The 27,927-nt window shown below is 36.9% G+C and overlaps 1 protein-coding gene across 7 annotated transcripts in view; it reads left to right on the top strand.

Annotated features, from left to right (window-relative positions):
- CPLANE1 (ciliogenesis and planar polarity effector complex subunit 1) overlaps positions 1 to 27,927 on the top strand; it is a 58,247-nt gene that overhangs the window by 14,604 nt on the left and 15,716 nt on the right. The window contains exons 14-38 of one of the 7 annotated variants that reach the window (XM_063422851.1): positions 205 to 285; positions 962 to 1,126; positions 2,573 to 2,746; positions 5,574 to 5,802; positions 6,046 to 6,179; positions 7,756 to 7,973; positions 8,235 to 8,399; positions 9,448 to 9,586; positions 9,942 to 10,051; positions 11,114 to 11,275; positions 11,433 to 11,541; positions 11,903 to 12,206; positions 12,640 to 13,573; positions 14,723 to 14,889; positions 15,865 to 15,998; positions 16,568 to 16,650; positions 17,437 to 17,505; positions 19,674 to 19,756; positions 20,620 to 20,688; positions 22,182 to 22,374; positions 22,985 to 23,242; positions 23,405 to 24,154; positions 25,006 to 25,172; positions 26,366 to 26,495; positions 27,399 to 27,453. In XM_063422851.1, the coding sequence (XP_063278921.1) occupies positions 205 to 285; positions 962 to 1,126; positions 2,573 to 2,746; positions 5,574 to 5,802; positions 6,046 to 6,179; positions 7,756 to 7,973; positions 8,235 to 8,399; positions 9,448 to 9,586; positions 9,942 to 10,051; positions 11,114 to 11,275; positions 11,433 to 11,541; positions 11,903 to 12,206; positions 12,640 to 13,573; positions 14,723 to 14,889; positions 15,865 to 15,998; positions 16,568 to 16,650; positions 17,437 to 17,505; positions 19,674 to 19,756; positions 20,620 to 20,688; positions 22,182 to 22,374; positions 22,985 to 23,242; positions 23,405 to 24,154; positions 25,006 to 25,172; positions 26,366 to 26,495; positions 27,399 to 27,453 (5,082 nt within the window). Of the gene's footprint in view, positions 1 to 204; positions 286 to 961; positions 1,127 to 2,572; positions 2,747 to 5,573; positions 5,803 to 6,045; positions 6,180 to 7,755; positions 7,974 to 8,234; positions 8,400 to 9,447; positions 9,587 to 9,941; positions 10,052 to 11,113; positions 11,276 to 11,432; positions 11,542 to 11,899; positions 12,207 to 12,639; positions 13,574 to 14,722; positions 14,890 to 15,861; positions 15,999 to 16,567; positions 16,651 to 17,436; positions 17,506 to 19,673; positions 19,757 to 20,619; positions 20,689 to 22,181; positions 22,375 to 22,984; positions 23,243 to 23,404; positions 24,155 to 25,005; positions 25,173 to 26,365; positions 26,496 to 27,398; positions 27,454 to 27,927 lie in introns of all 7 variants that reach the window. The other 6 variants (XM_063422847.1, XM_063422850.1, XM_063422846.1 and 3 more) reach the window with 6 other exon arrangements.

The raw sequence follows: 27,927 nt of genomic DNA, 5'->3' as shown, positions 1-27,927 counted from the left end.
TACCTGTCCTGGCAAGGAATATTCAAAGTCATCTTCTCTCAGATGCTCAAAACTTAGACTTAATTGTGAGAATAGAAGTTTACTGGGTGCTCACATCCTGTGTTCTGCTTTCAGTAAATCTCTGATGCTGAAATAAGAGCATATGTATTAGTAAATGTCAAAGTCACTATAACTTTTAATTTGTTAATATTGTGACTTTTATAGGTGAGGAGCAGTTCCTTTTAGGCTCATACAGGGAATCAGTAGACATTTGGAGAAGATCTCTTTGTGAACTCAAGAAAAAAGGTAAGGGATAAATCTTTGAGGGTGGTGGGTGTAACCTGTATGATCATTTTACATTTGTGACTCTGTTTGCCTTTCAAAAAGAGGCAGGGGCGGGAAACAGATGAAAAAAACACATTCCTTTAGTAGCTGTAAAATGAAAAGAATTAGTGTTTGGAAAGTAACAAAATAAAAATAATATCAGGAGTTTTTGTAAGAGTTGATTAAAAATAGATATACCAGAGTCTCTTTCCATGCATCATGACAAAATTTTCTACTGGTTATTAGAATAAGGAATACTTCTTTGAAGAAAAAATTCAGAATATTGGAGGCTTGGTGGATGTCTGAGCTCCGCTGTGGTTCAGGCATTCTTTCTTTGAAGGCTAGGCTTCCTGAAGCTCTACTGTCTTTGTCTGTGTCTTAAAAGTTATGCATAGTATTGTTTTGAAAACTGCCATATCTCTAGAAATACAAATGTTGTGGATGAGCATTAACTTGCTAGGGACTTCGAGGCTGCATAGAAGGATCATATCCTAAAATAGCTGCTCCTGGTTTCTGCACACATTGCATGTGTAGATAAAACACTACACTAGTTTTCCCAGAGAGGAAAGAACTGGTACTTTCACTTGCTGCATCTGTTTTTGTGTTTATTGTTTCTCTTCTACTAGGACTTCTACCTTTTTTAAATCTTTTAATGCAGGAGGAAAAAGAGCATATTTTCTTCAGCGTAGATACTATCTTGCAATATTGTTTTGCCACCTGTATCAGTATAACATCTCTGAAGCTCAGGGACTCTGTGATCATCTGGTAAGAGAGATTCTAAGGCGATCACACCTCTCCACAAGTCAGATGGAAAAGTTTTCTGGTATGTTTACATTGCCTAAAAGTGTGATAAGGTATGTTGACACTGTTTGATTAACCTAGTGTAATTTCTGTGTCCTCCCATGCACACCTGACAGCTTTGGATGCTTTTCGCCTTTGTCTTGGGTTATGTAACAAAAAAATGTGTGTTCTATTCCATCTGTTGAAAGCAGCTGGGGAGATGTTTTTCTTTATCTCTTGTAACTCCAGGGGTTAGGGAAGTGAATGCCTTCTGATAATAGGACAGCTGTTAAAACCAGGTGGGGCAGTGTTTCTGATCTCTTTCACCACTGTCCACCCTCAGGGGGATATCTTCTGTTAATGGGCCCTTAAGGCCCACCAGTCACATGGCACATGACACCATCCATTGTGAGATGCTCCACCCAGTGAGGGGAGGAGCCAACCATTCCTACCAAGTTAAAAACTGAGATGTAGGAACACCAAACAGCCTGTTTTCCACTGGATTCCTGGAGGAAGACCAGACCTGTCTCCTATCACTAGACCCTTTCTACAGGATCATTTCTACTCCACAGAACATCTGTTACTCCAGGAGGATTTATTTGAACTGCTTCCAGCACCCTGACCAACAGGGTGTCAGGTCATATCTCTGACTCTGTCAGGGTTTTCTAGGACTTTTGTTTGCTTGTTTGTTTTTTTTTTACTACTGCATTTGTATTTTTAATATTCGTAGTAAAGAACTCTTATTCCTATTCCCATATTCCTATTCCCTTAGCCTGAAAGGCCCTAATTTCAAAATTATAATAATTTGGAGGGAGGGAATTTACATTATCCATTCCAAGGGGAGCCCCAACTTTCCCTGACAGATACCTGACAAACCAAGACAGCTTTACACTGTTTTCAGTGACTTTTTCTGATCCTCAGATGATACTTGTTGGGATATGTATTTAGACAACTCTCATTGTCTACTAGTCATCTGCTAAATATTTTTAGTCTCAAATCCTCTCAAAGATAGACTTTGAATAAGAAAAATAAGGGGGAAATTACATTATTTTATTTTATATTAATTTAACGTTTTTATGATACAACATGAAAAAATAGCAGATTTTAGTTTGGTCACCTGTCCTAATTTGACAGTGGGATGTTTTTGCAGATGTTTGTAAATTGTATTTTTTTTTTTTTTACAAAGTCTAAATCTAAGTGAAATCTGAATTTCCAAGTTTGAACAAGCTTTCTTTTGACTCAATGCAGGTTTAAATTTAGATACTGGAGGTCCATCTCCAGTCATTAAAAACCTAGTATAAAAGTCTTCTAATATTAGTATAATGTGTAATTAGTGTAAAAGATTAAGGTCTGTAAGTTCTGAAATCTTGTAAAGGAATTATGTAAGATTTTTGGTAAAAAAAAAAGCTTTATAACCTGTGATTAAATAATTTTAGCACTCAAATTTAAAATATTTTTTCTCATTATGTTATAATTTGATTTTTTTTAGATACCAAGTATTTTCAGCATGAACTATGGATGGTAACCAGCATTCATACTGACACTGCCATGGCTGTGATTCGATCCATGGCACGATTCATGGCTGCTTATTTCACAAAGCAGCTGCTCTATATCTTCCCCCCTCACAATGTTGACATCCTTCATCCACTTCACATCAAACAAGGTATTTCCTGTATAAGCAGTTCTAGTTGCTTGAATCTTAGAATTTCTTTCACATGTGTCAGTGATGTCTGTTATACTTTATCTTGATAATCAAGTTAGCTTTTCACTGGAGTAGGAGATAGAAAGATGTCGCAAAAAAGTATAGCTGATACAATTTTTTCCAACAGATAGAATAATTTAGGTTGGAAAATACCTGTAAGATCATTGTGTCCAACCATTAATGTTGCCAAGCGCACCACTAAACTATGTCCCTAAACACCACAGCTACACATCTTCATAATTTAAATACCTACAGGAATGGAGACTCAACCTATCTTCCTGGGCAGCCAGGTCCAATGCTTGGCAACCCTTGTAGAGTAGCAGTTTTTCCCAATATCCAGTCTAAACCTTCCCTGGCATAACTTGAAGCCATTTCCTCTTCTATTGCTTGGCACTTGGGAGAAAAATGGATCCCAACCTGGCTACAACCTGCCTGCCTTCCAGGAGTTGTAGAATGATAAAGTCTCCTCTGAGCCTCTTCTCCAGCCTAAACATCCCCAGCTCCCTCAGTTGGTCCTCACAGGGCTCGTGCTCCAGACTCTTCCCCAGCCTTATTGCCCTTCTCTGGACATGATTCAGCACCTCAATGTCTTTCTTGTACTGAGGGACCCAGAACTGACCCCAGCATTCAAGCTGACCTCTCTGGTGCTGAGTACAAAGGACATTTAGTACCCAAATCCTGCTGGCCACACTATTCCTGCGACAAGCCAGGATGCCCTTGGCCACGTAGGCACACACTGGTGTCTAACTGCACTGGACAGTTTTCCAGGCTCTCTTCCCCCAGCCTGTAGTGTAGCCAGGGGTTTTCAGGACCTGGCACTTGGCCTTGTTAAATACCATAAAATTGCCCTTAGCCTGTCAATCCAGAACCTTCTGCAGAGCCTTCCTGCACCCTGTCATAGGAGATTAGGTTGGTCAAGCAGGACTTGCCTTTTTCAAATCCCTGCTGGCTGGGCTTGATCTTGGTTGTCCTGTACATGTCTCATGATGGCTCTCAAAATGATCCATGACTTTCCCCTGCACCACAGTCAGGCTGCCTGCAGTTCTCCAGACCCTTCTTCCAGCTCTTCCTGTAGATGGGTGTCCCTTTTGCCAACCTCCAGTCAGCTGGAACCTCTCTGGTGAGCCAGGACCATGGGTAGTGATGGAAGTTGGCTCAATGAGTACTTCCTCCAGCTCCTTCAGTACCCTTTGGTGGATCTGATCCAGCCCAGTAGAACTGTGTGTGTCTAAGTTGTGTGTCAAGTTGCTGACCATTTTGCCTTGGACTGGGGTCTTCATTCTGTTCCCCATACCTGTCTTCCAGCGCAGAGGGCTTGTTATCCAGAAAACTGATCTTACTATTAAAGACTGAGGAAGATACTGATTAAGTATCTCAGCCTTTTTATCGTCCTTTGTCACAATTTTGCCTAAAAATCTGGCTCTGACTGACTTTGATGCTCCCAAAAGTGAGATACCAGCAGCGTTGAAGTAGTTGATTTGAATCTGTGATCTGGTGTGACCCCAGCTGAAAAGCCAGAGGAAACCATTTTTTGCTTACCTGACACTCAAGGTCTTGGAATCCAAATGCTTCAGACACGATATTGTCAAAGCAAGTAGGAATGCCAAGTTGCTTGGTGTTGAACCCAGGTAGTACTTGTGAGTTTAAGTCCTGCTTCTCAGCTTTTTTCTGAGAATTACTATTTATCAGCGGGAGGGGTTTCAGAGAGATTCCATTTAAAGATTTCCTTTGTTAGGAATTTTTTTTCAGAGCTACTTTTTCAAGTGTTTGTGGGAACAAAGATTTGTTTGAAAGCATTTTAAGTACTCTACCAGTAAGTTGATATTATAATGCCACACATTTTTTTACAGTATTAACTTATTTGGATTGATTAGGTTTTCTGTAGTGTATTTGAATACACTGAGTATTTTTAATGTTTCTGTACTACGGCATGCACTGGTATCTACTTTCTTCGTGGTCTTTTGAATGCTTTATTTGGACAACTTTCAAGATAAAACCTACAAAATAAAACCTTGGAGTTTTGATTTTAATACTTGATTAGGCAAAGATCAATGTATGTGGTGAGACAATCAGGGTAAAATTGTTGCACAAGCTGGATTAGTGTGTGTGTCTCCTAAGTAATGCTATTGTCTGAGCAAAATAGAAACTGTGAGAGAAGCAAATAACTCCTTAGAATTCATGTTGATCAGCATCTCCAGGAGAACCAGGAAGCAAAACCTTGAAAAACAAATCTAAATCTAAACAAAGAAGGAGATACTAAATGTGTCTAAAGTTTGTCTCTATGTACTCTCCTAAAATCAAAGAATCACAGAATACTGTGTACCATTCTTTCTCAAAAATGCATTTTAACATTCTGTCTTCTGCAGTAAGCACAGTGTGTACAAACAATGTGGGTACACTAAGAAAACTCTAGAAATTTCCATTTATCTCAGGTGGACCCTCTGCTATATCCTACAGATATAAAGAATATTTGCAAATGGTCTATCAATGTGATCAAGTCTTTAAAGTATAAAAAAAAAACAAACATAAGTTTTGCACTTGCTTTCATATCCCACATTATTAAGCAGGAAAATAACCTATTCTGAACACGCTCTTATACCACTGCATGAGCTGCATCTGCTGCTGCGGATGCACTTCCATAGTGTACCAGTAATAAAAATAATTAAATAATAAAAGCAGTTGTACACTGAAACTAGTCCACAAGCAATGTGAACAAATGAATTCTAGATTATTCTCCTGATAGCATGAGAATTTGTATAAACTTTAAAATGTGCTTTTCATGTCACAGACTTACGCCCTCGTGTCATTCCACTGCAACACTGTTTGGTTACCAGAGCTGTCAGGGACCAGAACCTTTCATCTGTGTGGACAGCTGAATATGCTCTTGATTTGTTCTTTATTGGTGGACTCATTCCAGAGGCTGTGTGGTTAGCACACACACTTGGGGACTGGAAGCTGTCTGCTTCAATTGGTCTGGCCTACCAGCTGTACTGTCAGAACACTGACGAGCTCTCAAGGTAAAATTTGCAGTTGTAATTAGTATATTATGTTTTGTTACATTGTTATTTCCATGAAGTTTATTGTGATAAGCCATATATATTGCCTGAGAAATTCATATTCCTAGACACCTAGTAGGTGTAGAGGTTAAGATGTTATGATTAGTTATTTTGGCTTTGATATTTGTTTAACAGACCTTCATCGCACTGTGTTATTGTGATATTACTTTGTTATTCATGAGTAGTTTCTTGTTATACTTTCAGAATGAAAAAACCAGAATGTCACCTGCCATTAAGCTTATTACCAATGCAGACTTTTCAGGAAAAGTTACGGTCTTTGTTGGGACAGCCAGTAACTTCTGAAACATCAGGACATACTAAATACAAGAAGTTCACAGGTACATCAAATGATAAATAATGGTACTTATTTTTCATGTTATTTCACTACATATTCAGTGTTATGCTCTGTCTGAGAAAGAAACAATTGCTTTGTCTTCTCCAATTTGTGTATTACTGTTATAATATATTAAAACAGTATATGTTATAATATAAGCACTTTAATTTCATGAGGGTGTGTGGTTTGGCTTTGATCATTCCAGAAATGGAACATACTTTCAATCATGTCTTCTCATTTGTGTTGTCCAAACCTTTATTTCAATATATCTTGTATTAACTTCTCTGGAAGAAAACAGAGTCTTTGTTACAATAAATAAAAAATTAATGTGCTAACAGTATGAGAAGTATCATCACACTTGAATTAGCTACAAGAAGGTGTTAAGCTTTGCCTTTTCCTTTCTGATAAAGTAGATACCCAGGTCTAGCAGTTAGCAAGGCTGAGAGTTTATTCCCAGTAGGCACATACACAACCACACATACACAGCACCTGTATACAGCTGGCCACATATGAACATGTACAGACCTATTCACCACAAACAGCACCAACAATCCTATCACCTTTCTCTCTCCTGTTTGGCATGGTGAGGATCTGCATGTAGATACCTGTTTGTACACTGTGTATCACTCTGGTAGCTGGGCCAGTAGCAAGACTATTAGCTGAGTAGATGGCTGGCTAGCAGACCCAGTTGCTGAGTGTCACGGGTTGCTCATGCCTCTGTCTGTGAGCCCCCAAAGCCCCAGCCCCTCTTTGTTTTCTGCTACAGACACGCTCACAAACACCCTCTTCCCCCACACACACTATCCATGCACCCCCACAGCACCTGGCCTGGGGCATACAGTTCTGTCAGTATAGAGGATACAGCAGAGAGCTGGTCTGGGCTCCTCAGCCTGTCCACATGCCTGACTTTGAGAGACACACACACACCTATGTACACACTGTACATAGTGTGTGTGTTTCTGACCCATGGCGCCCTTGGTCTCCCTTTGTATTGGCCTTAGAGATGTGAAGACACACAAGCAGGTCTCTCAGTTGTTTCCCTGGCTTTTGGCCAAGTCTTCACTGGTCCCTGCAGATACTGTGAGCTCTTAACTTAATAATAAACTGCTGAAATTTACACTGTTAGCTAGATCAACCTGTTGTTATTTATATTCTACTGAAAGTTTACTGGCACAATTTTTATTTTTTATTCTCTTTTTGTCCAAAAACATTTCAAGTTCTTGTCAGCAGGTGGATGTACTTACTGATAAAAGAGTTGCTTTGGTCATTATCAGTAATGTACCTGTTTATGCTTTCTTGGTAAGAATGATTTGCCAGAATGTTATGCCAAGCAAATGCCTGGCTAAAAAGTTCAGTCCTCTACCTAGAAAGGCAATAGGCTTCTTTGTAATGGGGCAAAACTTAAAATTAATAATTGAATACTAGTTTTTAAGTGTATGAGATCTTATCTCAAAGTATGTAGATGAGGTCTATCAATGTAATGTATGAATGCAAATTCAGACATAACCTCACGATGTCAGAATGAAGATTCATGTATTGCTTAAATAAATTTATCAGTTTCTGGTCTTACTGTTTTATAGATCCCATTGAAGAGGAGGATGCAGATGTTCTTTACAGTTCAATACAGGAACTACTGAAAGCAGCTGCTATGGCAGATGTTGATGTTCTCTCAGGGACATTTCAGCTTTTGATGGATTCTGCCAAGGATCTTTGCAGAAGGTTTTATGGTTTGGTTCCGGTTGGGCTCTGTCTTCCAGCACCACCATTGTACTGTCCTCAACCAGCTTCTCTCAGTGAAGTAAGTGTGTTTCTTGTTCTTGTTTGAATGTATTTATGAATCTTTATGAACTTTATTCTCATTTCTTTGAGCTCACTTTTCTGTTTTCCTCCATGTCTGCTCATTTACATAAGTACCACAGCAGTGATGGGAAAGTATGTGTGCCTCTGTTTTTTTTCCATAAATGATCTATGCTGTGAAGAAGAAGGGGTTAGGACCAGTAACAACATTTAGTTATAGGTCCTTTCTAATTTGGGGCTTTGTTTGTCTTTACATTTGCAGGAGGATAGCGATGACTTTATTTTAAAAACAGAGAAAGAAGTCCGTCAGAAAGTGTCAGGAGTTCTTCAGCGAATTATCTTGCTCTTCCGGGCTGCTCGTTGTTCTTGCCCTGCAGCACAGTGGTATATTACACAATTGAAGCGGGCTAGAAAAGTTATGCAGAAAGTAAACATTTAACTTCATATTTTTAACTTTTTTATCCATTGTAAATATTACTGATGAGTTTGCAGCTGCAGAAGCATTCAGTCTCACCTTGGCTTTTATGTCATGTTTTGTACATGTCAATTTTCTAGTTTTACACATCATGTTCATTTTTTTAGGAAATCAGAACTTAAAAATATAGGGTATCTAATTCATATTTGGGTGTCTTTCTATATCTGCTTGGTAACATACAAATTCATTTATTTTCCATTGCAAGAGAAAAGCAGACTTTAATTGGGAGTTACAGCTGTTAGCTGGAAATAATCTCCAAATCACTTAGGGTTAAATAAGTAACAGAGAAGGTAATGCTTACTTCAGGTAAAGAGATCATCTTAGTGGACAGAACTTGTAAGATGTCGTTTTACTTTTGTGCAATTTTTTTGCACAGAAGCAAGTTTAGAGTAAATTGATTAAAAATTTTTATGTAAAATCAATCTTTTCTTAGGTCATTGTAACATAGCCACTTAATGAAGGTTGAGTTGATACAGAAGGAAGTGTGTGCAGCTCTCCTTTCCTGCAACTCCCTTGCACCATCATTAACGCAGTGACAGAGACCAGGAGCTGGTCTGACTGAAAAGTACTGACTGCTGTTTGCATGGTCACGTGCCTAATGTTGGCAAGGGGAGCTGGTCAGATGTACCAACTGAAACTGGAGGTGAACCTGGTCAGCCGTGGTGACAGCAACCCTGGACTGTATTGAATCAGTCTGGGTTTTTGATTATTGTGGTCTTAGTTCTTCTTACACTTTGTGTTAGTCTTGTATTTCATGGTAATCATAAGTACCATTCAAACAAAAGCAGCTTCTGTGCCATACCTCATATTAAATATATTCTTTCAAATCAACTTTCAGATTAGTGATTTGAAGAAAATGAAAAACAAGCTTCAAGGGAGTTTTATTTCTCTTGGCAGTATTCTGATTACCAAGAGGCTGTGCGTTTAGTAGTGATACAAAAATGTTAACTGTTTTTTATTTCTGTTTTACTTCTGTTGTTTTTTTTACCTCTTTATATAGATTCGAATGAAAGGTTCTCTTCCTTTGCTGAGTCCATTCCCAGAGACTTTGCTTCGTTACTGCAATTTTTGCACTGTTCTCTATGGATCTTCATCTTCTGGAGCCCCTCAGTTTGATGACATTACCTGTAAAATCTTAGGTCTGTTTTTACTGTGTAACATAAAATAATTTAGAGCTGGAAAAAAGAACACCAGTGAACATCTACAGGAGGCAAATTAGTTCTTCTTAGTTTGAAATAGTATATTGCAATGTGTGAGGAACACGTTTCATTTTCAACTTCTGTATTACTTATCAAAACTCCTATTCTAAAACGGTCTGTTCTGGTTTAAGGGGTGGGGGGGTCCTATTATAGACCTGAAAGATATGAACACTAAGACATGAACTCTTAAGTGGGACTAAGGAGCTCTAGCTCCAGAGCAATACTGAAAAATCTCAGGCTGTTCTATTTAATTTATTTAAATAGAGTCTCACCATATTGCATGTTTGTATTGTAGGTTGGTTCAGAGAGTTCTGTGCATTATGTTGGATGTTTCATGTTCGTGAAAAATTATCTGACAACTGTAGGCGGTACCAAACTGCAAGAGAAAATATTAACAATATCAAGGTAATTATATTACTAATACAGTAGAGATACATCTTAATTTCATGTAGCTATGAGAAGAATTCTAAAGGTTTACTCCATATTTCTGTGAGAACTTCTATTTGCCTAACAAAGCAAAATGAGCACAGTGCTTGCAATATAGATTATGCATTTGACACTATGGAGCAGTGTGCTGTGCATGTGATCTCCATTTCTTGACAGAATTCCTGTTAGGCTTTTCCTTGGTGTTTAAGTCAGAAGAGCTGCCAAGAGAGCAATAGCTTCTATACTTGTTGACCTAAGAATTTACTTTCTGGTTTGTCTTCTTTCCCCATTAGGTCAAGATGTTTTGAGTATTTCCTGAATAATATATACTTAATTCACCAAAAATTAGGTTCATAGTATGCTAAATATACATGGTTATCAGAAAGAGTAATGAAAAAAAATTAAAATTTAATCATGTTTTCTGTACTTATACCTTCATCAACTGATGTCAGAGGTCAGGGAGAAAAAGAAAGAAACTACTAGCGTATTTGTCATGTATTCTGTAAGAAGTCCAAGATTTTTCTTCACCAGAAAAACCAAATTTCAGATAAACAGGATGGCTCTGTTTCAAATGATAGAATGTTCTGATTTTTCTGTACTTTGTGACAGTGACAAATGAGATAGAAAATACTGTTCAAAATAAACCAATTCATCTTAAAAGTGTCTTGCAAAGCTTAATTATCTTGCTCACAAGAAAGAATTTATGATCACCTGAAGTCAAGGTAGAATTACTTACTTCACAGTTTAGGCAAATCCTCAAGTTTTACTTGTGACTGCAAACAAACTCTTCAGCAGAGTGCTAATGAAATTATTTTGTAAGCTGGTTTAAAAAAGCCCTTTTTTCCTCTTTTTATTTTAATGTACATTATGATCCATTGCAACGTTGATCTATTTCCTGCCCTCATACACTACTCTACTTGGTAGATAAATTAGAGATTTTTATTTCCTGTGGGCTAGGAAAGAAGCATAACTATTTGCAATGTATGAATAATTTTGCTGAAATATATTGTTCATGCAATAATGTTTCTGGTTTTTTTTTAGGATCCGAATAAGAATGGATATGATGCCCAAACAGTTGAGCATTGTCTGAATGCAGTAGAGTGGGCTTGTCGAATGCTTCCTTTCTGCAGATTCATGAATGTTGAAGAATTAGTTCAAGATGTAATTTTGAGTCTGATTGGAGAATTACCACCAATAAAACAGGTAAAAGACCTTAAAACTAGAATAAAAGCAATAGAGATCATCACAAATATTTGTCCTCCTTGGAAAAACTACTTGTTAGATTTTCTCATGGTGTAAGTTCTGTGTGAAAAGACACCTAGTATGACAGCTACTGGAAAAGATGCTTTTTTTTGTGTAGGTGGCAGAGATTTTTGTAAAAGCATTTCCAAATCCTGAAGATATAAGAGTTTCACTAAGAGATAAATATCATGGACTTCAGCAGCGACTCAGACACAGTACTGTTCAAGGTAATTTTCATCATTCTTCAGGAAGTTTTAAACATGCTTTGTTTTTTATCCTAGTTAACAGCTTGTGACAATACTTTCTTTCATACCCCATGCAAAACAATTATTGTAGTTTTCAGTTGCACAACTTTGAATCTTGTGACAAATTTTGTGTTTTCTTTCTGAAACGTCTATACCAGTCACAGGGTATCATGGCTTTCAAAATGTCGATGTTTCTTCACTTTATCACAGTTTCTTGTTAAATCCATAAATGGCTCTGATTTATGAGATTTTTTAAATTGAAATCTCATTCCTGTCTCAATTTGAGAGACTAACTTTAAACTGAAAATTAGGATTGAAAACTTGATTTTCTTTCTTTCAGTAGGTCCTGAAAGTGAAGAAATGATGTCTCTTATACAGGCTGCTGAAGAAGTGAGGAAGAGAGCCTTGAGACGTGTAGTAAAGAACATAGGCCCTATAGAAATTAATATTTGGGAGCCAGTAGAAGAGGGAGCATCAAATGATGGGGAACACTGTTATGACAGATTCTCACTAGGTACTAGTCTAAGCACAAGCACACTTACTGATGTTGAGAATCCTCAGGTATATGGTGATGCAGACACAGCAGACACACTTTCTGATGCTTTGCTTACTGAAGGAACAAGAGCTGAAACACCTTCATTCCCAAGGTATGAAAAAATTGCAGCAGAAAGCTTTTGATTTAAATTAGTGGGAAAAAAAAGGAAAAAAGAGAGTTGTCTCTTGCTGATCAAGTAATCTCTTCACAAAACAGGTTAATTGTCACTATGGGTTATTCTTCAAGTGAAGAGTTACAGATTTCCGAAGTCTCTGAACTGCCAATGTTATATCAGTTAGTATGTGACTAGTACATTATTGAAGTGTAAATTACTATCAGCTGTTTCTACATTCATACATGTTACTGCCTAGTTTCTGTCTATGGATTTTGAATTTGATTAATTTGCCACCTATACATCAAACTAATGTAAATTTGGGTTTGTTGGCTATTTTTAACTTCAGTGCAAGGTAAGGAAATAATGTTGCATGTAATTCTTCTTAAAATGGATTTGGGTATTAATGATTCTTGTATTTCTTGTCTTACAGGGAAAATGAACTCCAACAACAAATGGAAATAGGTAGCAAAAATACCACACACAAGATAAAAGCTCCTAACTGTAAAACAAAACATAAAGACAAAGTGTGTAGGAGAGAGATGCTTAATCAATGTAATTTGCCTCTAGTTGGTGCATGGGAATTTGAACGTGATGATGATGAATATGTTAGATTTTTAGAACTCTTTTTGAGTTATGTTCTTGAGAGAGACCTGATAAAGTACAGTGACCTTGGAATTCCATTTCTCACTAGTTTTTCTGGGCTGCTTCAAGAGCATGAATTGAACTCTCTCTTTTTTGATGTTCACACAACACTAAAACGTCGACAAAACAAAACTAGAAGTCAAAGTGTTTTTAGAGCAGGGTCTTGCTATACTGTCACTCTGGCATCTTGTGATCCTGAAAAAGTGTCTGCCTGTAATGAAAGCAAAAATATTTTGGAAAACCCAACAATTGTACAGTCTGTTGGACAGACCACAGAACCTTCTGTGCATAACCTAACAAAAGGACTTAAAGAAGGCTTATTTGGTTTAAAATACAAGTCAATATATAGAGCTCAGACTGACAGTCAAGGAGGCACTGTTGCACTGAGAAGCCAGACCTTTCCTAACCATGGTTCCTCTACCCTGCAAACTCAGGCAATTTCTAAATACGTTTACAAAACTCTTGATGTAGTTGGCATTTTACCAGCAGAAGAACTGCCTATAGAATTGATGGGCAAATTGAGCAATATTTCAAAATTGCTGGAGTGGATGATCAGATGGTCCGATAAAAGACTGCTCTGTGGTTCCAATCAACAAGATTCCGTAGAAGAGACTCTCCCAATGATACATGTGAAAACATCATCAGCAGCTGTCCTTACATCTTTTTGGTTGTTAGAACAGTTATACAGAGACAGATCTCAAACAAAGAGCATAAAACATAAGGTAAGAAAAAAGATGAGACAAAAGTCAGTGAAATGTGTGGGTTATGAGTTATGCCAGTAAAGAAAAAGCACATATATGTTTTACCTCATAGTTCTGTTCTCAGTAGAACATGGAATATTCATAGCCTTTCTTTTAAGAGCTGCTAAGAAAAGGAAAAAAATCCAGAAATACTAAAATTCTGTCAGTAGAAATACTTGAGTTGGGAACAAAATCGTCTTTGGAAGTTCAAAATATAGGTCATTTATCCAGATACCACATTTTTTGCACAAATTCCTGAAAGTTTGGCCACTGTGTCTAGTTTTAGATATCATCTTTGAAAAAACATACTACTGGTGATAGAATGTGGCAAAGTAAGGCAAAGAATAAAGAAAGAGTTCCTCTTGCAGGACTTTAAGTTCATTTGTCTTTGAGGACAGTGCAGATATAGCCTGACTGGAGTATTTTAACTGGTTAAAGTGATTTGGAGTATTTGCATGGATATGAAGGAAGAGATTTGCTAGAGGAATCTGGTATGTATTGCTTTAGTTTATACTTTAGTGACAACTGGATCACCTAGCTTCTTTAATTAAGAGACTCTCATAGAGTCAGAGAATACACGAATTCTCTGTTGTGAGAGTGTTGTGGGGACTTCTTTTTGAGAAGGCTTTTCTCCAATTTCAGAAGAGGTTTTTTTCTTACTTTTGGTTTGTATTTTCTGGTTTTTTGACAAGTGTTTCATTTACAACTTATAAATCTTGTGCATGCATCTAATCACAAGGTTATATATGTCTTTTTGCCTTTCATACTGTTTTCAGTGGTAATTTGAGAGTTCTATATTGTCTGGATAAGGCCATATCTTTCTGTATATATTTGTCTTGATTATATAGTCATATACCGTCTTTGATAATCCCCAGTCAGTTGACACTCAGAAATCTTCTTAATATTTCCTTTGGATAATTCAGAGATTGCTTTACTTAATGCAAAAGGGGGAGAAACTCATATTCCACAGGCAGCTGTAAATGCAGGATTTCTTGGCTCTATAATAAAGAAAAGGATATGAATTAAGCATGATCTTTCTATATAAAAACATTGTAGGTTTTTTTTTTTTTTATACCTGGTATCTTTCTTTTTTAACTAGTGAATTTTGATTATCATTATTTTTATTAATAGCATCCAGATGATCAATATCCGAAGGAAATTGCATCTCTGTCAGAAGCCCAGTCTAGAACAGTGGAAGAAAATAGTATGGAAGAAAATAGCTCTTCCACAGTGGCCAATTCTCCTCTTGATGTCCAGACTGTACAAGTCTATGATGATCTTTGTGAAAGTGATTTGGGGTAATTTTTTTTTTTAACCTAAGAACTCTAGTTGGTCGTAATCCTCTACTGAGCAGCATGAAGAGATCTACTGTTACTATGTGTTATATACATGTTTAATTTTGTGTGAAAAGTCAAACTTGGGCATATTGGTCACAGCCGTGTGAAGCAAATTAAATACTCTCCATCAGCACATGTACATTAGCTAAAAAATAATATAGCTGTTGCATATTAAGTGAATTTTTCATGGTTGTTTATAAGCTTAGTGATGTGGAAATAGAATGTAGATTTCCTATATGATGGGTGTCATGGTTTTTTCAAAGAATTCAGATAACTTCCCATCTCTTCATTTTAATTTTCTTTGGTTTGAGATGAGTAGTACAGAATGCTGGTTTATTTTTCCCTGGGTCTCTAATCTAGCTATGTTCATCTGTGTGCATGTCAGAAAAAGGGATGGAAAAAGCAGTAAATACTTTATTTGTTAATATCTTGCATTATTCTGAAGATAAAGAATCCTTAACCTGAATTCTTCTGTGGCATTTCATCTTATGTTGCAACAAAGAAAAAATAGATCTCTAGTATTAGAATATATAGAGAAAGTGAGTTATATAGATCTCTAGTATGCTGAAAATAAGCTCTAGTATTTTGAGACATGACTGTACATCTTGTCTGACAATTTTCTGGTTTTTTGATAAGTTCTTGTGAGGGAGGTAAATGTAGCCTGAACCAGATGATTTTGAAGACCTAGCAGTTTGTTTGGAAACAGCCTATCTGAAAGAGTGTTCCATAAATGATGCTAAAAAATCACAGCTATGCAAAAAGAAATTAGGCTTGGTTTAAGTCATAGTCAGGGAGAAAACCTAAATGGATATTGATTATACCACAAGAGTATTTATTTTATAGTTAAGCACTAGCCTGCAGTCTGAAAGGAACAGAGTTCTTGAAGTGAACCAGATATTTATGATCCTAACTACATTTTCTAATCCCTATTAGCAGAGTGTCTGCAAAGTCAAAATATTTTTATGAGAAGGAAATTAATCACGGAAATAATTCTGTGCCTCATATAACAGAAGACCTGAATGAAGTGGGACAATTTGTTCAGCAGGAGTTGGATGTAACATCCGAAAAAGGTTTGTTTTAATGGTATATCCTTTTACTGTGGTCTGATATATAAAGCAGCAAGAGTTTTGCTTGAATACAATTTCATATCCCTGTGTTTATTTAATAAAAAAATGCAAATGTCTTCATTGTTCTATTGGAATTGTTTTATCCAGTTTGTATTATAACTAGATTATATAAAATCATTTTATCAAGAGTTTCCAATCGCTTTTTCACTATGTTACTTTTTTTCTATAGAGATAGAACAATGTATGTTAACATGTTCTATTCTCTCATATACTTTCATTCTGGAAATATTCACACAACTGTAGAAAACAATTTACAAATGTTAAGAGCTGAGTATACATCAATTATCATATTCATACCGTTTACATAAACTGGGGAATTTTTTTACCTCTGTCTTTGGGTGCATGCATCAACACTAGTAAGAACACAAATTTTGAATTTGCTGAAACCACTCTGAACACTTCACTCTGTTAGTGGAAAAAGTGGACTAATGTGTCCTGTTGTCAGAAATCACATAACAAGTACTATAATCTATGTAGTTTTCTAATTCGGAGTAATTGTGTTTATTTTGTAGAGTTCTTTGAGGAGCCGTATGAAACTTCAAAGATCTTCAATAGCTCTGTCAAGATCAAACCTGTAGAACATCAAAGAGGACAGGCAAGTTACCATGGAATCATCCGAGATCATAGAAGCATTTGGGTTTGGAAGAGACCTTAAAGATCACCTTATTCCAAACCCTCTGCCACAGGCAGGGATACCTTCCACTAGACCAGATTATCCAGGGCCCCATCCAACCTGGTCTTGAACACTTTCATGGATGGGACATCCACAGCTTCTCTGAGTAACCTGTTCCAGTGCCTCATCTCCTCACAGTAAATAATTACTTCCTTAAATCTAGTCTAAACCCACCCTGTTTCAGTCTCTTCAGCTTTCCTGTAGTCTACTTTAGGTACTGAAAGACTGCTCTGAGGTCTCTCTACAGCTTTCTGTTCTTTATGCTGCGTAACCCCAACTCTGTCAGCCTTTCCTTATGGGAAAGGTAATCCAGACCCCTGAACACCCTTTGTTCTGGACTTGCTTTATCAGGTCCATGTCCTTCTTATATTGGGGTACACAGAGCTGAACACAGTGCTCCAGTGAATCTTGTGAGGACAGAATAGGGGGCAGAATTGCCTCCCACAATATGCTAGCCATACTGCTTTGGATGCAGACCAGGATATGTTTGTCTTGGACAATCTCTCAGTATTCCTCACCCTGTCCTTGTTTCCATCCTCTGTAGGCTTCATATTTGTGTTCGACTTTGTCCAGGAACTCCTTATTCATCCATGCAAACCTCCTAGCATTTTTTCCTAACTTTCTCTTTGTTGGGATGCATCCCTCCTGAGGTAAGAGGAGGTGATTCTTGAATATTAACTAGCTTTCTTGTGCTCCTTTTCCTTCCAGGGCGCTATCCCATGGGACTTTACCAATCAGGTCCCCGAAGAGGCCAAATTCTGCTCTCCTGAGGTGAAGGTCAGTGAGCTTTCTGTGTGCCCTCCTTACTGCTCTGAGGAACTCAAACTCCACTGTTTCATGGTTGCTGCAGCTAAGGTTGCCCTTGAGCTTCACATTCCCACATTCCTCCTTGTTGGTCAGAATGAGGTCCACCAAAGTACCTCTCCTCTCTGGCTGTTCTGTCACATGTGGAGGGTAGTTATTGTCAATACCTTCCAGAAACTACAAGAATGCCTGTGCCCTGCTGTGTTCCCTCTTCAACAGATACTGGGATGGTTGAAGTTCCCTGTGAGGACCAGAGCTTGCAAACATGAAGTTTTTCCTATCTGCATATAGAGGACCTCATTTACTTCATCTTCCTAGTTGGGCAGCCTTTTATTAGACTCCCATTGTAATGTCTCCTGTCCCTGCTCTCCCTGAGTTATGAGTTATGAACCTGAGCCATAAACTCTTGGTCAGCTCCTCATCCATTCCCAGGCAGAGCTCCATGCACTCCAGCTAGCCACTGACAGAGGGTGACCCCCACTCCTCATGTCCCCTGCCTGTGCTTCCTAAAGAGCCTGCATCCATCAGTTCCAACACTCCAGTCATCAGCCCCATCACACATGTCTGCAATGCCAGTAAGATCATACCTGGCAGATGGACATCTCCAACTCTTTCTTATTCCCCATGCATGGAGGCCTCTGATGATACTGAGATTACTGGTTAATGGAGTAATTTTAATTCCTTTGTGCAGCTCTTTGGGTGCTCTTCTGACATGCAGTTCATCTCCAGGCATCTCTTCTGTCTCTGGCAAAAAATTGCCCCTCCCCTGGCAACTTTGGTTTAAAGCCCTCTTCCCCCTTGTCGAGACCATGACCGAAGGTGCTCTTCCCCTTCTCTGACAGATGGACACTGCCAGCCCTCAGCAGACCAGGTCCTCAAAGCAAGTCCCATGGCCGAAGAAGCCACACCCCTGGCTGTGGCACAAGTCCTGTAACCATTTGTTGATTCACCAGATTCAAACCCTTTCAAACCCCTTCCTTTTGACTGGGAGGATTGACTGTACACTCCAGAACCCTCACTGCCACTCCCTTCTCTGCCTGCTTGTGGATGTGTCACCCATGTGAAACAGTAGTGGGTAATAGTGGGTTGTACAGAGCTTGGTTGTCTCTTGGAGACATCCCTTACAGGAGCTCCAGGGAAGCAGTACCTCTCTAGAGAATGTGTCAGGTCGGTAAATGGATGCCTTGTTACCTCTCAGAAGAGTTGCCTCCTGCTACCACCCATCAACTTTACTTACTTGTGCTGGTTATAACAGAGGGAGCAGGTCTGGCTGCCTTACTCAGCTCCAGCATTTCCCCTGACATGACAGGATCTTACGTGGAATCATTGAATTGTTACGAATACTGTTTTCAAAGTATCCTGAATTCATCAATGTATTTGTGAACTTGATGGCTACATTTTTAGGGTTAGTGAATCTTCTTCCTTGCTTAATAATAAAAGTAACAATTAAGAGGTAGTAAAGTGAGGTCTGCTCTGAACACCTTTGAATATGTGTGTGTGCGCTTTCATATATGTATATATAGTAATTATATATACATAAAATGGAGTTGATTTTTTAAAAAAATAAATATATCAAGATGTTAATTTTGTTTCTCTCTGAAAACTCAGTCTGGATTTATAAATGAGCCTTCTTTTTTCGTGCATCATTTTTGGTCATAGGTATCTTTGAAAGTGACTAAGAGCAGGGCTATTACGCTATGTATTGTGGTCTTCAGTATTTTCAATACATTTTACTTTAGTGAATCTATGGCATGTGTAAAATCCCACATTTGTTTCATTTCTTAGTTTGTAGATAGTTTGTGTATAATGGGATTGTTTCCATATTTTCATCTTCACTTAGGGGTGTGAGATTAGCAGAATATATATCCGGGATACTACATGAATATGAACTTGGAACTAAAATCTCATAGTAATGAGATTGTTGTAAGAAAAAGAAAGATGCTCAGGTGAATTGTTATGTCTCTTTGTTGCTGATCTGTAACTGTGTTCTGATAAGTATGTAATTTTGATTGTTTCTAGCCAGATTTTTTAAATTGGATGATTTATCAAAAATATATTTGCCACAGGCTAAAAACTTGTGTTTTATTGAAGCAGGAGGGATAGGAAAATTTGCAAGTTCAGCTACATCTTTTTATATTCAGCAGGTTGCCATTTCAGCTGTAGATAGTACTCAAGAAAGTCAAAAAGTAGAAGAAACAAAGGAAGAAAAGGCTCAACAGAATATGTAAGGGACTTGGTTTTTTTTAATTCATCTTTTAACTTTGCTTAAAAATCTGAAGTAGTTTTGTTAATGATTGTATCCAGTGACATCTCAGGGGTTCTTGCTATTGCTTATAGCAACAAAGCCATAGTTTCAAATAGTTTCATTCATCTCCTATTTCATGTACAGGCATTTCACATATATGAAGGGCTGGGTTGATGAATCATTGTTATAGTAATGATCTAATAAAATAAGCATGGTTTGTGGGAAGGTATATTTTATCTAGGAGAAAGATAGACAATAACTGGAAAAATGGAAAATCTTATTACAATAGCATATAAATAAATGTTCCTATTTATATATAATGTTTATGAAAGACTTTAAAATTACTTTTAGAAAGACTTGAAATCCTCTACTTTTAAAATTACATATTTTTGTTTTAACTGAGTGTAAGATGCCCCTCAAGAATATATTATGGCATTGTTTTTTCTTTTCTAGAGATGCAAATTATAGTGATACTAACATATTAGTTATATTGGACTTTCTCTTCTTTTGTCTACCAGAATCGACCTCTTTTTTTGCCTGCTATCTGTCTTGAGTAGCTGGGACTTTTTCAGTGCTTTTGTTTGAGTCAGTTTCTGATTGCTAGGGGAGACAAAACATGAATGTCAATATTTGCCAGCTCAGATTCCAGTGTAATGCAGTAATTGATGCAATGCAGATCAGTATAGCTTTTATCAGGTGGCTTTCAGGTATTTTATCTCATGCTAATTAAAATACTTTTTCAGGAGGTTATGTGCATATTTGTACACATACATGTATATAAAATGAAAACAGCATCACAGATTATTCTAATATTTTCAATTCTAATTTTTCTGTCTTTATAGTATGACTGAGGTTGTTACTAGCACCATTTCCCACCCATTCTCTTTAAAACAAGATGCAGAAGTTCCTAGGTAAGGTAAACCTGTACTGTTTTATATAATGAAATGAAATTTTCAGTTTGAAGTAATGTGATGTGTAGATTTGACTGCAAAATAATTGCAGGTATAGTGTGTTGTACCTGTAAACTAAGTAGCTTTTTCTGGAACTTTCTTGTGCTATAATCCTTGTGGATCATATACTCTTATGTGTTGTCTGGAGTATCACATGAATTGAGTGTTAATTCACAGCTACCAGATTTCAAGAATCATGACAGCTTTGTTTTGTGATTCTGGGCACAATTCGTTATATAATATTACTGTGGAAGATACTTGGTTATATAGAACAATACTATTTTTAACTTACATATACATTTTAATTACAATTATTAAAATGTATCTATCCTATGGCAACTGATAGATTTACATAAATATATACAAAATAGAGAGAATTTTGGAATTGGGAAAAGGAGTCAGGAGTCAGTCTCAGGCTTTCAGTTCTAGAACAGTCCTCTATGAGGCTTTTTTCAATTAGAGGAAGATTTGAACTATGCATACTTCTGAGTTCTGTTTTCATTTGTCTCTAATCTGTTCCCCTTCATAAGCTTCTCATGCCAACTATTTTCAAAAAAACTTTTACTCAAACTTTTGGCATTTCAGGCCATGCTTGCACATTCTGGTTGCCTTCCAAAAGATTTCATATGTTCCTTTACACCTATTACATATCTAAAACTATTACTCATTAGCCATTCTTCTATGCGTCTTGGATGGCTTGGAGGCCATCCTGTACAATTGTGAAAAGTCCTCCAGGGGCTACCTGTATTCATAGCAATGTCAGCATTTTTCTTAAACAGAGAAGTGTCTTTTGGGTCAATTTCTGTTGGTGTAAGTAAAGTTCTTCAGTTTCTTTATAGACGAATGTAAATCCTATCTCTCTCTTCTTCATGTAAGGAATTCATGTACTTCATATTCTTTATCTACTGAAAGATCTTGTTATCACTCTGGGAAAATGTATTGTATTGTACATATTACTCCAATTTGAAATAATTTTCTTTAATCTGAAATCTTGTTACTTTTTAAGCCCAAATATCTAAAGGACCATTACTTTAAGTCAAAGTGAATTTACCTTCTGCCTTTTTTCAGCCAAGAATTCCCTCTTCATTTTTGGTCAACTGTTTGACTTTATGACTAACCAGGCCTGTTTTCTGTCTTTTTTGTTAAATCATTCTTTGTATCAGTATCTCTAGTTAAAATAATATTTGAGATACACTTATGGCTGCAAAATCAGATAGAACATACTTCTTTACTACTGTTTTTCATTCAGTATTTTAAGAAGTGATAGGAAATATGTCCTACATGCTCTCTGGTCAAGATTGTGCACTGTTAATTGTTAAATTGTTACTACAAATTAATCATATTTTTAAAATACACAGATATCTTTAAAACTTTTCTGAATTGATTTAAGACAGCCTTTTATATGTGTTTCGAACTCTGAATGTTTTTCATAGTTTGTTTGTTTTTTTCTTAAGTAGTGCAGACATTTCTGTAAGTGATTCGCAGCCTTCTCAGACTACTGTGTCAACTATGTCAAGTCTTGCCTCCCATACGTCTGTTTGTGCAAAGAAGCAAGAAGTCAAGGAAGAAGTCCCTAGAGAAGAGAAACCAAACACATCAGAAACTGTCAGGCAGATGCTGCAAGATGAAATGTTTAAATTAGTTCAGGTGAGAGCATCTAATTATTTTAAGTAGTTTTCATGGTACCAACTGTGTTGTTAAAAAATGGGATTAATTACAGTTTTAAAGACCATCTGTGTTCTTGATGTTAACTATCATGTTAACCACTGTTCCATCAGTTACATGTTAACCATTGTGAAACTTATTTTAGACTTAACTCTTGCTTTTAATTCAAGAAAATGACTGCTATAATGATAGATGTTTGAGTGTGTTTTAGCTCACATAAGTATATGTCCTTTAACAGTTTAGATTTGGAAAAAATTTGATGCTGTAATAACTTTTTAACTGTACTAGGATTTAAGAGGTTGTAGTAAGTTGAGCCAATTTTAAGTGAACTTACTTTTATTGAAACTTCACAAAAAAGTGAAGGCATTCTTCTTGCTTTAGCATGACCTGTCTGTGGCAAGTATTTATTGTATCTAACAAGAAAATCCAGTACAGTAAACAATTATACAAATGAATCATTATTGAATCATCCCATTATTGGGATACTGTTTTGTCACCTGATAGGGAGTAGCTGTAAAATAGGCTAGAGATTTTTGCTAAGATTTCTGTTAAAGTTATTGACATTGTTAACTTTGTTCATGTGTATATTCAGCTACAGCAGATCAACTTCATGAGTTTAATGCAAATAGTGCAGTCATCCTTTACCAATGTGCCAAATGTGCAACAAATGTTGCAACAGAGTCAATTGGTTCACCTGGCAGGGAGCCAGCTTGCACGCAGTGCTGAAAGCAATGCTTCTCCAAAAACACAAGTGCCCACTCCAGAAGAAAAAGGAAAAACTGGTCAAGAGAGCTCTATTTTTCAGCCAAGGAAGAGTCTAGAAGATGAAAGCAACAATGGCCAAACAAAAGTAGGTATATCAAAGCGTGGTTTATGAGGACTGTTCAGTGTATCTGATATACTGTCTATCCTGTTGAGTTGGGAAATGTGATTGGTGTAGACAGAACTATTTTTGTGCATAATTAGTTCATGGTTGATATGTAAATGCTGGTTGTTTTCTTTTCTCATTTAGAATCACCTGGATATGAGTACTTCTTCGACATTATATGAAAGCAACAACAAGGAAACAGAATTAATGCCACCATCCGAAGGTTTGCATTCTTCAGTGCCTACTAAACCATTTCGTCTCCTAGTTCCTTCATCAGGCATCCAGAAAAAAATGAAACTTACCCCTGTTGAAAAAAAAATTAGTTACTCAAATGGATTTCCTTTGCTTGAGCTTCAACCATGTTCAAGTTACCATGTCAAACCAGCATTTTTACATCTAACAGAAATGTCATCAGCATTTGCCAGACCACCTTCAGTACCACGAATAGCTTGGAGTTCATCAGATTCCTTATGGAACCACCAGTCATCATACACACCAATAAAGAGTAAGGCAGAAGAAGATTTCCACAGGATTAGATACAGCCCTGAGATTCCAAGACAAGTGCATGAGGAAAAGGAGAGATGGGCAGAAGCAGTTCATAAGGGACCCCTCAAGCATCTGAATTCAGATCAGTGTGAAGGACAGCAAGACGGTTCACCTCAGCCACAGTTCCCTGCAAATGTCAAGATGTTCAAAGCACCAACCACTCAGAACCTGGCTGCTATTCCACTGTTGCACTTACAACTTGACCCAGCACCTAGAGTTCCACCAGCTGTAAGGCAGCCAATCACTCCTACTTTCATACCTGTTAAACCTGCAACAAAGGATGCTTACTCCAGAGAAGCACGATGGGATGCAGGAATACCGTTACTTAATTTACCTCAGAAAAATAAGGTACTGGATTTTAATAATGTATTTTACTAAGTTGTAGTGTTTTGTCAGTTTCATGGTTTCTTACTCATCACAAGTAAGTTCATGTTTACAGACCATGAATTTTGGAGTTGTTTGGCACAGGTACCAGGAGGGATCTAGAGCTAAGGGTACCTGCTTTCTGACATGTTAATATGAAACAGACTGCAAGCTTGAAAGTGTTTTTAACTACATTAAATTGATTCTACTTTCCATAGTTCATCAACGTTCATCCCACTGGTAATGCGTGTAAAGAATTTACTATCTAAAATACTGGACAATATATGGTAAAAAAACAGGGGGTTTTCCTGGAGATTATAATACAATTATTTACAGAAATAGAATGTGGTGAAAAATCCTTTTTTGCAGGGCAGAAATGGAATGGTAAAAGGCTTGGTAAGAAAATGCTGTGGACGCTGAATACCAGGTGTTTGAAAAATGTGATTTCTTATAGACGTACATGCTTGCATATCCCGGTTGAGAAGAAAGGAAATGCTTTTCCTTTAAAGGTGCTTCTTCAGTCCTTGTCTACATTTGATGGTTCCTAACTTCACCCCGAACTACATACATGAGAAATGCAAATATTAGTGAAATATGTTCTGTGGAGAAAATTCATACATTTTAATTAATTTTCAGGAAATAATTTACACATGTACAGATTGACAGAGGTTCTGGTCTGATGCTATTAATATTCTACTTCCATGTTCTTTACAAAATGCTACAGTAGTTTTGTTTATGTAACTGAAATCCAAACTGGACCTACTTAATTCATCCAGTCTGTCTGGGATTCCCCTCCCTGTTTTATGTCTTCTTTCTCTTTCTCTGAATCCTCTTAGGAACCAAAACTCATCCCACTTCAAGATCTCATTGCATTTGAGCAACGCCACAAGCATCATTCTGTGCCCAGTTCTACCTTTGGACAAGACCAAACCAAACCTATCCAGCTACTAAGAGTTGATGTTGAACCATTTGAAGTTAGAGATGTGCAGAACAGTAGAAAAAGGCAAGCCAAGTTTTTAAAGTGAGACTTTGTTTTGACAGACTGACTGGTAACCTGTACCTTCTAGCTTTGACATCACAGTGTATACTCTCAGCAGAGAATAAGATAGCAGATGTTAGTAAAAACACACCAGAAGTGTATCATTAGGATGTGAGGAGTTCTTGCACTTAGGAGATTGATAGGAAGAAGATTCAATAGGAAATGTTTTTCGTTGCACTGTCTGTGTTTTCAAGTCTTACTGTCTTCTGACTCCTATACACTCTTTGTGAATTGCCACTATTGTCATCTTCAAGAAGGGGAAAGGATTATATGCTCTTTCAGTATGATTAAATATGGAGGCTGTTTTTAATACAAACAGTGATTAACAAAATTCCTGCTGAAGCTAGGTTGTTTTTTTATTTCTAGGTATGTTATTTATAACTTAGAAAATTTGATTTATTTGACGTTAAGTGTTTGTACAAACAGTTAAAACAGTTTGTTTAAGCTGCTTACATATCTTTGTTGAGTTCTCATAGAACACTGATAAAATGTTCTAGGATAGAATACTTGGTTTCTTTCAGTTATTATGCTTCTAAATTCTTTCATTCTGGAGCGGAGGCTGAAGAGGAGTTTTTAACTCTTTAAAATGAAAATTTGCTAGACAAGTAACTGCAGATAGTGTTTAGAATACATTTTAATAGTATCTGTGGAAGTGCTTAAAGCTAAAATTCCTGTTAAATAATCTACTTGTTACATATTACAGAAGAAGCTACAGTTCCTGTTGTGTTGCAATCTACTTGTCCCCCAGTAATTACCAAACTGCTACGTAACTGAAGTTTGCTGTTTGCAGATTCCTTATAGGTGTTTGGTGTAGTCATTATTAATTATACACTAGCTAGAGACATGAAATGTTATGTGGTTTGTACTATTTAATATAAATGCTTATTAGACAATTAATAGATTTTAGTGTGATTGCTGCTATTTTTATGGGTTTCTGCAACATTTTCGTGTAGATTTCAAGCAGGCAGAAACTGTGGTTGGAACTGATCTGTATGCAGCAGCTGTTTATTTTTTCCAAACTTTATTTCAGTGTTTATTTCTTACTAGTAATCTTACCTAGAAAACAACAATGATATTGTTGGTATTGTTAACAGCAACGGTATTGTTATTATTTCAGAGCACTTCTTACTCTTTATCTGTAATTAATATGTTGACAGTAAAAAGAGGCGTAGTAAGAAACAACTGAGAGAGAAGGAGGATAAGAAGAAACCAAGTGTGTCCTTCCGTCCAGACGACTCCATCATCAGTATTGGTGACACAGCAGTGGTTGCTGAATCAGAGACTGAGGTATAGAATTATGGTTTTTTCTTAGCCTTTTTCCGTTCAGGTATTAGCAGAAAAGAAGCAGAAAACTATAAACCAAACAATAATATACTTCTCTTCCAGGTTCTAGCCTAGAAACAAAGTATGAATGTTTTTAATTCACATACTTGCATTTTCTGAAAACAGGAGATTGATTTTGATAAAGGATTCCAAGGTTGCTGGTTTGGAAGATGAACTTGTCTGTTTTGATAGAAGTCTGTATGTACATGTGTAGTAAATACATGCAAAAATGTTAAAAATGGGAAAAAAAAATCTGCTGGTAGTAAAGATAGGACAAGTGACCCAGGCATTACTCTTTCCAGTGGGGCTGGATGGATGACAATATAAGAGTAAGTATGTGGAGCATTGGGATCTCATTTCTGCCTCAGCTCAGACAGTGGAAAAAGAAAACCTTCATCAGGCTGTGTTTTGATATCTTTTGGGGGTTATCCTTGCAAGTATGAAATTTCAAGCTAGAACACTACCAATTTAATGCTGGATCACTACCTAGAGCCATGTGTCTGGTCCAACCCATACTTCCTCTGAGACTCCAGCCCAGCACAGCAGCTGGAGAACCTCACCACACCTGGAGATGTTAGTCAGGGTACAGCAGGGCTAGGATAGACTCAAAGAGGAATTAGGAATTTGTGTTACCCCACATCACCCCCAGGCAGATAAGAGAATGTTGTATAGTCAGTAAATTCCACTATGTTGCAATCGATCAGAGGAATTAAAAAAGGGGTTGAGAAGAGTAAATGACAGTTATTTGTTTTTTTCCCCAAATCACTACTCATATGAGGTATATTGTATAGTTAACATCATCAAGAAAGCCTTTAATCTGCACTGGAACGGTTTTTAAAGATGGTTCTTTTTTTTTTCCTGTATTAGGATCACAAACCAAAATTCATATCTGATGCTCAAGATGGTTTTTTCATCTCAATGGGCAAGTACAAGTATTTTTAATGCTTTGAGTGCTCAAATTTAAAAAAAATCAAGGACCATTAGTCTATTAGTAGAATTCACATTAAAACTCTACAATCATCAACATGTTAAAAACTAAGATAATGTGGTCTGTGGGCAATGGAGCTTGCTGGCTTAGGGAATCTTTCCCCATACCTTTCAGGATGTACAACAAGTATCCAGAATTTTGGGGAGATACTTGTTTGTGAGGGGATTGGTATGGAGAGAGATACAGGCAAATTTAAGATCTTGTATAAATTATCTGAAGATTCAGAATAATTTTCCCAAAAATTTTAGAAGTATTTTAATTTTACTTCAAAATTAATTATAGTCTTGTATTTATGATTATAAATAGTAGAGTTAATGAAATAAAAACAGTATATCAAGTTAATTTAATTAGCTGTGGTTGGCAGTGAATTCTGTTCATGTGATTAATGAAAGTAATTCCATTAACATT

The sequence above is a fragment of the Prinia subflava genome, chromosome Z (genome assembly GCF_021018805.1).
Source record: "Prinia subflava isolate CZ2003 ecotype Zambia chromosome Z, Cam_Psub_1.2, whole genome shotgun sequence".
Lineage (NCBI taxonomy): Eukaryota > Metazoa > Chordata > Aves > Passeriformes > Cisticolidae > Prinia > Prinia subflava.
Note: the sequence above shows the minus strand (reverse complement) of the source record. Positions and strands in the feature narration are given on the sequence as shown.